Below are 13,188 nucleotides of genomic sequence, written 5' to 3'. Positions count from 1 at the left end.
AGAAACCATGAATGGTCAGACTTGAGAGAAGCATGGAATGAATTACAGGAACTGATACTGAGCAAAGGGAGAACCAAGAGAACATTGTCCACATTAACAACAATAGTGTGAGTTGATCAACAATGATGGAGGCAGCTCTGCTCAGCAGTTCTGAGAGCTGGGACAACCCTGAAAGACCTGTTATGGACAATGCTATCAACACCCAGACAAAGAAAAACAAGCTACGAAATCTCAATCAACATTATGTTCACATTTTAAAAATTTCTCCAATATTTTTCCTCCCTATCTCATGGTTTTCTTTCTTTTCCATGAGTCCTAATTTCTCATACAGAAAATGACTAATCTGAAAACATGTTAAACATAAATGTATATGTACAATGTTCACCAAACAGAGGAGGGGTGGGGTGGGAAGGGAGGGAAGGAAAGTATGTAATTTATAAATATACAAATACATGGGGATGAATTTTGAAAAACGTTCATAACATGAAATTGGAAAAATAAAATAAAATACAATTAGAGAAAAAAGATCAAAGTGCAAGAACAAAAAACAAAGTTCTTTGCTAACTTAGAAAAAGCACCATATAAAAACAGTTCTTCTTTTCCTTCCTTTTGGCCCTTGGAAAACCTCCATTCTACTGCTGAAAAACTTGTTCAATCTATTGCCTTCTCCCTTCCCCACTCCATCAAATTACATTTAACTCTCCCGAATTCGCCCCCATCCTCCTGAAGTAGAATGATCCCTGAAGGTGGGGAATATTTTGTCTTTGTCTCCTTCTTGCATTTAGCACAGTGCCTGGTCCACAGCAGGTGCTTTAAAAATGCTTCTTGCCTTAATAAGCTAAAAATACTTCCCTCCTTGGAGCCACCAGGTGACAATGCAGTGGACATAAAGCAACAGTCCTGGAATCAGAAAAATTAGAATTCAAATCTGGCCTCAGACATTTACTAGCTGTGTGACCCTGGGCAAGTCACTTCAACCCAATAATCCCTTTTTCATGAATTCTTCCTCCAGGTATAACTGGTCTTGTTCTGAGGCAAACAGGTGGCCAACATCCTCCTTCAAAAATAAAACTCATTGCTTTTTGTGGGGGTGTGGGGGGAGGGAAGTAAGATTGGGGGAAAAATTGTAAAATAAATAAAATCTTTAATTTAAATAAATAAATAAATAACAGTTCTACCCTAGGTTCATCAACAATTCCATTTTCTACAGTTTGATCTCTTATTACCTAGTTTTTATTCCCTTTGAGTGGCATAGAGAATGGATGGAGATGGAGAAGTCCCAGTTGTGTGACCCTGGTCAAGTCACCTAATCTCTCAGTACTCCCAGGAACTCTGTGAGACTCTAAGTCATCAAGAAAAGTTACCCACTAACATTAAGTCAGAGGAATTTCTTCACCCAGGCACTCCCTAAACTATCTAGATCTCTGGTCCCCTCTGATCCCTATCCCTTTAATCATTGCCATGTCTTTTCTCTGAGTCTTTTGCTCTGAGTGTCTCTCTCTTGACAAGTTTGAACACCAACTTTGAATCTAATTGTCTATAAGTGGTTAAGATCAGAAGAGCTCATGGTTCATGACCTGCGCCTTGCAGGTGGTCCTTTGAAAACAATAATATGGATTTTCCCTACATTTGTGAATTTGTGATCAATTTATGGTTAAGGTTGAGAAAATGCACATAGTGAAGGCGACTGGACTCTGGAAGGCCATCAAGGACAACACCTTCTCCCTCACCAGAATTAAACAGAGCACTTTTCTCAGGTCAGGACACATGCTCATTCTATTCTACTTGAAAAGTTAGGGAATGGGGGCAGTGGTGGTGCAGTGGATAGAGCACTGGCCCTAGAGGCAGGAGAATTTGAAAGCAAATCTGGCCTCAGACACTTAATAATTGCCTAGCTGTGTGATCTTGGGCAAGTCACTTAACCCCATTGTCTTAATAAATAAAAATTTAAAAAAAAGAAAAGTCAGGGAATGGAAGCAGATGGTTCTGGCTGGTATGAATATTCCCCCAAAAAAACATAAAGGAAAAAGTTTTCTTGTCAAGGGGCCCACTATCCTGCTGAAATGACTAGCGTTTAAGTGCCTGAACTCTGCCCGCCGTGGCCCCTCAACAAATTCGGAGGGAAAGAAGGTCCACAAGAGCTACAAGAGCCAGGGTCTTCTGCATCCCTTATGGCAAGTCAGCCTTTCAGTTTTTCACAGCGAGGCTGAGTCACCAACTGGCATGAAACCTCCCCACAACAAGCTCCTCTAATTGGCAGAGGAATCAGATTCTTCTTCCCTCATGGTAGAATGTCATCTGCAGTTATAGGGGAGAATTTGTTTTAGTGAAAGTTGAAGAATGACCTGAGAAGAGTCGCTTTCAGAAAGATAAAGCCTTACTTGTAAAAACACATGACAGAATTTAGCATTTAAGGGTTCACAAATTTAATTCTAATTACTCCTTACTGGAATAAGGAGAATCAATCCCTTCCCTTCCTTGGACCTCCGTTTTCTCCACTGTAAAATCAGAGGGACTGGACTAGATGGCCTCTGAAGTCCTTTTCAGCTCTAGAGCTAGGATTCTAGGTGTGACCTTGGATAAGTCCCTTCCCTTCCAAGGGTCTAAGTTTTCTTCTCTGTAAAATGAAGGGATTTGACTCAATGGCCTCTGTTCTAGGTCTAGATTGCTTTGCATGATCCTGAGAGTAAGTCACTTCAACTCCCAGGGCCTCAGTTTCTTCCTCTGTAAAATGGAGGGAGTTGGACTAGATGGCTTGCAAGGGCCCTTCCTTTGACAACATAATTTTCTGGCACAAAAATAATATTTCCATGGCAGCTCCAGGAATTAGTAAAGATGGGCAGAAATTGAGCCCCAATTACACAATAACCAGTAGAGGCAGATACTGAAAAAATTACAAGGGGAATAGTTTTCTAGTGGTCTATGATTTGCCCTTCCAGAAGGAGTCTGAAAATTTGGGAAACTTCCCAAATGACAACCGAGCACTGCGGCCAATAACTCTTCTTACTAGGGGGAAGATGTTCGATGCACAGAAAAATGAAGAGAACACAGAAATAACGGAAAGAGCTACTTGCAGAATACAGTGGCAATTAATCACTCCACTGCTTCCTCATTATTATCTATAATGATTTCTCCAAGGCAAAACATCCCCAAAAAGGATCAATTCCGAAAGATGGCACCTCAGATACTCACCCAGGGCATAACAGTGCTGTCAGCAAAACATTTATCTTCCACTTTTCACCTCGAAATGCTGAGGAAGAAATGGAAAGAATCATCATTACTCAAGAAACCTGATGAAGCTATTTTCTAAATCTTTTATAGTGACAAAGGTACCATTTCATTCCCATAGCTATGCCACAATTCCCCTATTGACTGATAATTTGAAAAATGCTATTTTCAAGCCCTTTAGTCCTGACATTGAACACGCCAAGTAAGTGGAATGAGAACCCTGGCTATACTCACTCTTATACATCTTAGCAGACACATAGCCGGCAGGAGTTCCCAGCAGGACCCAGAGTATGACTGCACAGGTCATTAAAGCACCTCGATTGGCAGGTGAAAGAAACCCAAGGCAAGCTAAAACTTAAAGGCATGAAAAAAGAATATTCAACCAGTGAAAATAATCACTTTGCAATTACACAGTGCTTTATAGGAAATTAAGTGTAACTCGGTTAGGATTTCACGTTATAAGCAGCAACAACAAAGGATATTCTCAGGGGGCCAATAAGTGAGTGGTACTTCAAACAAATTATAATAATTTAACTCGCCTCTCACCAGTTTTTTGTAAGGCAAAGTATGATTTGTAAAGAAAAGCAAGTGAAGTTGAATGAGTTTCACATTTTTACTTTGGGGGTTCAAATTTACTTGAAAATACTTTCCCAGTATCACCCCCAACCAATATCATAAACTCCAGTGATGGTTTATTTTTCTCAAAAAAAATTAAAAAAATAAGAGATGTGAGGAGGAAGAAAAAAAAAACCAATGTAGGAATAATGGTGACAAAAATACCAATCCTCTTTGGATTCAAAGAATGTACAAGCCTAAGCAACAATGTGAAAATCACAACTGGGATCTGAAAATCCAAGAGGGAGAAGATAAAAAGAAACAAAATAAAAAGAAGGTAGAAGGTGAGAATGGGAGCATCCACCCCCCTTTTTTGAATGAGGCCTTACCACAGTCCTGGACAAAAATGTTTCCTTTAAGTCTATGAATTAAAGAATTTCGAGATCTTCCACCAATTGCAGACCCATTAAAGAGGACTCAAAGAGTTAAGCTAAGAAACTGAGGAAAGTATACAGCCACATTTAGCTAAGCCTAACAGTCAAAAGAGTTAGTTTTATGATAAACAATATGCACAAATGAATCTATGCCAAGAAATCGTTCATCAGTTTTTACATCATAACATACATCCTGTGTCCAAGTCATATGGATTTTGCTTTTTAAAAAAGGATTCAGTTATCATATTGCTTGCTTTCTCAATGGGTAGGGAGGGATTGGTAGGAAAGTATATATTAAAAAATAAAATAAAAAATACTTTAAAAGACTCATTTAATAACTATTTTTAAGCATCTTATTTGTTACTTTTACTATTCCATGGTAACATTTTATTTCATTTATTCACATTTATAGCATTTTTCATAAGAAAAGAGGATCACTGAAGCATTTCTGTTTAATGCAGAAAAGGGCAGAAGGAAACATACAAAATTATAATATGTGGTTTAACACATAACTTTTTTCTGTTTCACTTTGTACATAGAGGTATTCTTTTGGGGGGAATGTGGAAAGGAAGTAAGGGGAAGAAGGGAGAAAGGAAGGGAAGGAGGGAGGAAAGAAGGAAGGGAGGGAGGGAAGAAAGGTTTTTCACCACTGGAAATTTAGGAGCTGTGACAAAAATGTCCTACTTCTGATAGTATTTCTAAGAAAGTTAATTTCAAAATACTACTCACATAACGTAATAAAGGTCATAATTAAAATTTGTGTTCCCTGACCCAGGAACACAGCCAGCAACATTCCCTTCTTTGGAGGTCTAAAGACATCTCCATGAACCAGCTTCCAGCCAAACTCCTCTTGGGCACCATCCTACACACGTGAGAGAAAATGTCTCTGATAAGTTGCTGCCTCTGAAATTTGGCATGCATTCGATTCTGAAAATTATGTGAAACTAAATCTTCCTCCAAAGACCGATAAACTGGAAACAAGTGTCTCATTAGCCACAAAATTAGTGATGGAAAGGGATCAAAAGTATCACTGAGAACATTTCCTTAATTTTACAAGATAAAGAAACTGAGGCCCTTGGGTGTTGGGAGGGAGATGATTTACCCAAGGTTGTACAGTTATTAAGTGGCAGAACTGAGACTAGACCCTTCCACTCTAACATGTTGTCACTAGGTCCTTCCACTAGACCGTGGCACATTAACTAAACAAAGCCTAGAATAACAATTTTGCTTTACTGATGAATCACAACCCATCGTGTGCTGTAATGACATGCTAAAGGAATTAAAGGTAACAACACATCTGTTCTCCCCACCGATCTTTTTTTTTTAAATTAAATTTAGAGATTTTTTTTCAATTAGTAAGAAACTATTTTCTCTTGCTCCCACCTCTCCACCCTCCTACTACAACTGAACAAAAAGAAAAAGAAAACCTTTGCAACAGATGTGCATAATTAAGTAAAGCAAATTTCTACACTGGCCGTGTCCAAAAACCTATGCCTCATTCTGCATCTGGAATCCAGAGGTAGGTGGCATGCTTCTTCCCACTCCTGCAGTTCTTTCCAACAAATGAAAACTGTAGGGTTGTACAGATAATTGTAAGTCAAAAAGTGAAAACACAAGCTTATTTTAATTGAACCGAACACCTAGTGCTCTGCATCTCTCCGCATCTGCACAAATTAACCTAGAAGGCTCAACCGTGCTATTTCTGTAGAGCAATATTCTTTCAACTGCCCATGACCTACAGCCCTTTGAAAACCAAAGGATAACCACCAAGAGTTGCTTATATGTAACCAAATCTCCATAGATTTGCTTCAACCTGGACATTTTTATCTAATTCAGCTCCAAGAATTTGAGATTCACTATTTACTCATCACTCCCAAGGTAAACACAGATTATGAATGGTATTTAAATTTCCTGTGTAACTAGTGGATGCTGGATAGTAGTGAAGGTACTCTGTTCTGAAGACAAATATCACATAGTTTCCCAGGTCCTAGGAAAATCGACAGAGCAGAATCTCGTTCAATAATATCTATGCAGGCGTTACTTACACTTGAATCGATCTGATTGTATCTTGCAATATCTTTATGGAGAGTTCTTAGTAAAATCATGGCCACCATTCCAGATAAGAAAAGGACAATAACGAAGGAGTTCATTATACTATGAGGGAAAAAATATATCATTTCAATTTCTTATTTGCTATGTTAAAAACAAAACCAAAAAAGACCAGAAGTTTGTGTAAAGGAGACATTGAGTCAGATTTCCTGGGTTTTGGTTCACATTTTTTGTGTGTAGACCTGTAATCTTATCATGGAGGAAGCACCAGGGAAAAAAATTCCCTTTCCCAAGACAGATCAACACTTATTCAGCAGCTGAGAGACTGAATGATTGTGCTGAGGAGAGATTTGAACCCAAGCCTCTTCTTCATGACTGTGAAGTCAGACCTCCAGTCTTTATTAGGGTTAACCCTAAGTTTGATATCTGTTGACATAATTGATTCCACGTTTTCTTACAGAAAGTCAAATGAAATGAGACTTCCAAGTTTATGAAACTGGCTACCTAAAGGGAACAAATAAAAAAACATACTGCCCTTTTTTTTTAAGCAACTCTGCATCCTTGGTTATTTTAATGGCAATAAAAGCCATTAAAATGTATAAAAGTTGTTTCAAGGAATTGTCTGATCAAAAGAGGTTAATTGGATTCACCCAATACCCCCAAACTTGCTGGAAAGTGAGGGGTACAAGAGGCTAACTAGGAAATGGCTGCTCAGTCCACAGACTCATTCAGACCAGGGCCCTCTGGCCTATTTTCCCTATCAACTTCTATTTGCTAGTTTAGAAAAAAATTTTAGCAGAATTAGTTGAAAGTTTGGCACTGCCTTTTATGAGACACCCAAACATAAGGATCCTGAGAACAAGTGCTGTCGGCAAATGAAGACATCCATCAATCAGCTCTAGCTCAAAGCCAAAGCACAGTCACTGTAATGGCATCAATACTGGCAGCCCACAGACCAGCTGGAAGCACTTCCCTTTGAGAACCGCTATGGACAGGTGGTTTACCATCCAAATAAAATATCTCAGAACACTTCTGCAGAGGGTATAGCAAAAGAGCTCTAGGGAACCACCAAACAGTAAGTGGACTTACCAAGGCAGGTGGGGATGGGTGGGTGGGTAGGCAAGTAGTGTTCTCTTCTCCCAAAGACCAGACTCAGAAAACTAGAGCCTTTAATAATAGGGCTACCCAAGAGACAAACCAGCTGGGTTAGGGAGGTGGGAAAAAGGAGATGCCCACTTTATGCCAGGAGAGAACAATGACATTTCTGCTACATGTCCAGGCAGAAAAACAAATAAAACAGAAGAAGGAAGAAGAATCTTGACACACTAAACTCTCAAGCCAAACATACAGACAGTTCATGTATTTAAGAGGAACAGAGTTCTAGGGGCACCTAGGTAGCGCAGGGGATAGAGCACCAGCCCTAGAGTCAGGAGGACCTGAGTTCAAAGCCAGACTCAGATACTTGGAAACTTGCTAGTTGTGTGAACCTAGGCAAGGCATTGCACCCCAGTTACTTGGTAAAAAAAAGAGAGGGGGGGGAGAGAGAGAGAGAGAGAGAGAGAGGGAGAGAGAGAGAGAGAGAAAGAGAGAGAGAATTCAGTTCTACCTTCTATTGACAAGAAAAGAGGGAGAAAAGAACTAGGGCTCTCTGAGACAGGTTGCCTTGAAGCAGCATAGCATCCATGTCTGCCCTCTATGGGTCAAAATGCTTTGCTAGCAACACCAACCTCTGTGGGAAGGTAGTTAGAAGAGCAGATAATATATATAACTCTCCCCCCCTTCTCAGACCCTCCTACCCTTCCCAGCTCATTCTTCTTCCTTCTCTTATTGTCCAATTTTCCAGTCTTCCATGATAAGCTGAAATCTCTACCAGTCTAATGGAGTTTGTACCGTTTTCTCTCCAGATTTCTGAACTCCCTAAAGGAATGGTCTTTAACCTGGGATCTGTGAACTTGTTATTTAAAAAATATTTTGATAACTGTATACATATATATATATATTTATATATATATATATATATTTGATTTCCTTTGTAATCCTGTGTTTTATTTGATACATTTTAAAACATTATTCTAAAAGAGTTCATATGCTTACCCAGACTACCAAGAGATCCATGGTACAACAAAGCTCAAGAAAATTCTTGCTTTAACGGAAAACATACATTTAAAATTTCCACTCTAAAGTGATTTTCTCTGTATCACAGAAAACTTACCTAAACCACTGGATATTGGTATGAGGCATAGACTCCAAAATGTAATCCCATCGAGATGTCCATTTAATGTTATTGTTCTCCTAAAATAAACATAAAAGTCATATGACCAACCATGGACAGACTTTCTGTTAGTTACAACTGTCAGGTGCAACTTGCAAAAACTTGGCATTCCTTCCTTTGGTTTCTATACCACCATTCTGTGTCATTCTACAGAGGTGAGTCTAGTCCTTTGAGCTGCATATCTATGTACTACATAAGTGAGTCCGCTAAAGGGAAGAACCTGAACTTTGAGTAACATCTGGATTTTCCACATTTGAAAACCAGGGTAAAGTATGACCTTGTATATATACTAACACTTAATTGGTTTGTCTAATAGAAGCTCATACCTCCTTGCTATCAACATCTAACATTGGTGTGCCCTTCTGATAGTGTTTCCAAGCATTATTGTTGAAAAAGGAAGTGCTTAGTCACAACAAGGCAGCTTTTCTCCTGACTATCCAACTATTGCCACACTGCTTACACAATGTATATGTGCGTGTGTGCGCGCACATGTGTGCATGTGCACATGTGCATGCGCATTGGCTCTAAAATGGGGGGTTAGCCAAGATGGAGTTTTTGAGAAACAAAGAAAAGATGTTAGAAGTAGGAACAATAATCTTGACACACTAAAATTTCAAGCCAACATCACATGCAGCATTTCTAACCCAAGCAGAATTCATCTGGCATTGTGATATTCTCCTAGGAACCAGTGCTTCACCCTTCGGTACTAGACTTTCTACCTTTTAGCTGTCCTTTCAAAAATGTCATATCAAAAAATGTCCTCTGATATTGGATCCCTCAGGTGTGTGATAATCGTATCATGTGATAAAGATTAAAGAAAGATAGAGAGCAGTACTATCTTTGACAAAGGAACAAAAGGCAAGAGAACTTGGCTCTCATCAGATGCACATACTTCAAATTTCACAGAGTAAGTATAGATCAGTTTCATTTTCTTAGTAAACTCCCAAGGTATTTCCATTGGGGAGCCTTCACAAGTTAGGTGATCTTCATCTGTATGTTTATAGCTAGGAAAGGAGGAGAAAAATAAAGATCAGATTCTATGAAATTTCTGCTATATAGTTAGTAAATTACTAACTTTTATAAAACACCTAGAGGTTTACATAAAATACTTTAAAAATATTATCTCATTTAGCTTCTCAACACGCCTAGAAGCCAGATGCTTTTATTATCTCCTCTTTGACAGATGAGGAACTTGAGACAAAAGAAGTGAAAAGACTTATCCAGGGTCATACAACTAGGAAGTGACTGAGGCAGGATTTGAACTCAGGTCTCCCTGACTCCAAGTCCAGCCCTCCACTGTGCTATCCAGATACTTCTAAAGAAACTCCTGCAGAAAAATACTGTACACCCTAACAGCAACATGGGGGTGATGATCAACCTTGATGGACTTGCTCATTCCATCTGTGCAACAATCGGGGACAATTTGGGGCTGTCTGCAATGGAGAATACCATCTGTATCCAGAGAAAGAACTGTGGAGTTTGAACAAAAGACCATGGACTATTACCTTTAATTTAGGAAAAAAACTGATATATTGTCTGTTCCTGCTATCTCTATATTATACTTTATGTTTCTTCCTTAAGGATATGATTTCTCTCTCATCACACTTAATTTGGATCAATGTACAACATGGAAACAATGTAAAAACTAACAGATTGCCTTCTGTGGGGGGTGGGGGAGGGAATCGAGATTAGGGGGAAAATTGTAAAACTCAAAATAAATAAAATCTTTTAAAAAATAAAATTGTAAAAAAAAATAAAATAAAGAAACTCCTGGGGGCAGCTAGGTGGTACAGTTGATAGACCACTGGTTCTGGAATCGGCAGGACCAGAGTTCAAATACAGCCTCAGACACTTAATACTTACTTAGCTGTGTGACCTTGAGCAAGTCACTTAACCCCCATTGCCTTGCAAAAAATAAAAAAAAATAAAAAAAATCCTAATGACAGACTGAACAGGTAATCTTCCATTTTGTTCTACATTTAAATATTTATGATTCATAATTAACAAAGGTTCTAAACTATTGGACTCTAGAGGTTGATATCTATCTCCTGCTATATTGAACAAATTTAATCCTTATCAACAGGCAGTTTTGGAAAATACTTTCCCAGCAAAAGGCTTTTGTTCCTTGCCTTTGATTTGTCCTTCAGTATCAAGTTTTACCTTGTAAACTTTGCACAGGGTTGGTGAAGAAGCAAGTAAAAAAAGCAGGTACCAAAAGACATCAACGCAGAGAATTGGTGTGATGCCAGGGGAACAGCTCAATTCTGCCACAAACTGGATGTCTGACTTTGCTCTACTCTCTACCCAAGTTCAGCTTGGCAAACAGGGTGAAGTGACTAGCTGAGATCAGATTTGAACTCATGAAGATGAGTCTTCCAGATTCCAAGGGCTGGTGCTTTTTCCATTGCTTCACCTAGTTGCTCCACATACACACATACATCTACATGGGCAACTAGGTGGCCGATCTGGAGTCAAGAAGTCTTATCTTCCTCTGGCCTCAGACATATACTAACTGTGTGGCCCCAGGCAAGTCTGAAGAGACCTACTTCAGTTCAACAGATTTTAACTAATGTTGAACATTGGGGAGGTGGGGTGGGCGTGGGTGCAGGAGGCCAGTGTTATAAAATTTTGATAATGGATGATCTCTACCCTTAAGAAACTTAGGAATATTCTAGGGGAATATGACACACAAATAACCATAACATCAAACCATGGGTGATTAATCAATGAAAGGTAAAAGGAAATCGCTAGGAGGTTAAGGGGGCAAAGGTCATTACTGACTTAGGATGGTTTAAGGACAGTTTCCCAGAGAAGGGAAAAATTCAATTCTTAAGCACAAGTGGGGTCATTAATCATTTTTTTCACTCTACTTTATTTTTTGCATTTATTTAAAAGGCTATATTAAAAAACTCCTGTGGTGTTTCTGTTGTATTTTTAAAAACTAATCTAATTAAAAACACACTCACACACACACACACACACACACATTTAAAATTACCTTTTCGGCACTAGCCTAGCAGTAACCAGCCGTGCTCCAGGCCAATTTTCATTTTTTGCACTGTGATATGTAATCGTGATGTCAACATGATTGAAGAGGTAAAACGTGTTTTTTTTGTTAAATTCAGACTGCCAAAGAAAGAAAAAAATAGAATGTTTAAAGACGGGTTTTGTTTTGTTTTTTTTGTTTTCCCTACAAGCAAAAGGTCTAATTATAATAAGAAATAAAATTAGCTACATTATCCAAAGCTACTAAGAGAACTGAGTTTTATGACTTCTAAGGTCCCTTCCAGCTCTAAATCTATAAGCAATCATGCGCAACTGCCCTATAAATTAAGCTGCTGGCTAAGTCTTGGGGAAAAAACCGCATTTTATGGATGCCTTCTGTCTTTACAACATAGTCAATTCAACCCGCCCACTGCCTAGTCCAGACTGCATCCTCCCTAGTGACAAAGAAAAACAATTAAGCCAAAACATCCGACACAGTGGCTGCATCTGACAATACATACCACATTCAGTCCTAGCAGTCCCCCGCCTCTCTGCCTTCAGGGAGGAATGGATGTTCCATTATCTGTTCTGTGGGACCTTCACTAGTTTTTCAATTACTCAGAGTTTGACTTCCTGTTAGTGATCTTTTCACTTTGCATCACTGCAGTCATTTAAAATATTGTTCTCTTGGTTCTGCATCAGTTAATACAAATCTTACCATGTTTCTCCAGATTCCACATATTTGTCACTTCTTACTGCATAATAAAATATCATGACCTTCATTATACTATAGTTTTTTCAACTATTCCCCAATTGATGGGCACTCTCTATTTCTAGTTCTTTCTTCTCACAAAAAGGAGACTCTTCTGATAATGTACTGAATTGTTTGCCACCTTACTTGGAATCTCCTAGGGGCATGGCCAGGTCAAAGGTATAGCTAATGAGTCCTTTTTCTTGCATCTAATTCCCTCTGAATTAAGATTCAGAAATTTTCAGATTACTACACAGTCTCTACCAACATTGAGATGCTAGCTCATTCTACTATTCACTCAATAGCCCTATAAATTAAATATTTAACAAAATGGAAAGACTATTTCAAACATGGTTGTGAAATCTACAGATTTAATCTTTGTACTTAACTGAATTGATAAACCACTGAAAGTAAATGAAGCTAGGTTACATATTTGAAGGGAAAAGTGAATGAAGTCTCATCATCCATGTCTCCCTAGTGCTTATGAATATTTAACTTTGGGGACTTGATTCTACCACCCTTAAACCTAAGCAGGTCACTCAGTATCAGAAGACTATAACTTAATTCTGTCATTCCAGCTCCATAGGATCCAATGAAGCCCTCTCTGGAGAAAGGAAGAAAACCTATTTGTTGCCATGGGCTGTGGGGCACAGAAAGAGTAGAATTCTTCTCTTGATTTGATTTCTCCAAGATTTGCACAGAATGCTGAACATAAAAGCTTCATGAATCACTCTTTAGGGTTAATTTCCTATTCCAAGGGGAGGGGCGGCTAGGTGGCGTAGTGGATAAAGCACTGGCCTTGGAGTCAGGAGTACCTGGGTTCGAATTCTGTCTCAGACACTTAATAATGACCTAGCTGTGTGGCCTTGGGCAAGCCACTTAACCCCATTTGCCTTGCAAAAAATAACCTAAAA

At 38.8% G+C, this 13,188-nt stretch overlaps 1 protein-coding gene across 1 annotated transcript in view; it reads right to left on the bottom strand.

The window, feature by feature from the left end:
* Positions 1–13,188, bottom strand: part of LOC141502789 (transmembrane 9 superfamily member 2-like) — an 83,652-nt gene that overhangs the window by 25,305 nt on the left and 45,159 nt on the right. Inside the window, exons 6-12 of the mRNA XM_074207725.1 lie at positions 11,537–11,664; positions 9,431–9,542; positions 8,479–8,558; positions 6,263–6,371; positions 4,947–5,079; positions 3,463–3,582; positions 3,193–3,250 (exon numbers count right to left, since the gene is read on the bottom strand). Of these exons, the coding sequence (XP_074063826.1) occupies positions 3,193–3,250; positions 3,463–3,582; positions 4,947–5,079; positions 6,263–6,371; positions 8,479–8,558; positions 9,431–9,542; positions 11,537–11,664 (740 nt within the window). The remainder of the gene's footprint in view (positions 1–3,192; positions 3,251–3,462; positions 3,583–4,946; positions 5,080–6,262; positions 6,372–8,478; positions 8,559–9,430; positions 9,543–11,536; positions 11,665–13,188) is intronic.

Source organism: Macrotis lagotis, chromosome X (genome assembly GCF_037893015.1).
Source record: "Macrotis lagotis isolate mMagLag1 chromosome X, bilby.v1.9.chrom.fasta, whole genome shotgun sequence".
Taxonomy (NCBI): domain Eukaryota; kingdom Metazoa; phylum Chordata; class Mammalia; order Peramelemorphia; family Peramelidae; genus Macrotis; species Macrotis lagotis.
This window is presented reverse-complemented; position numbering and strand designations above follow the sequence as displayed.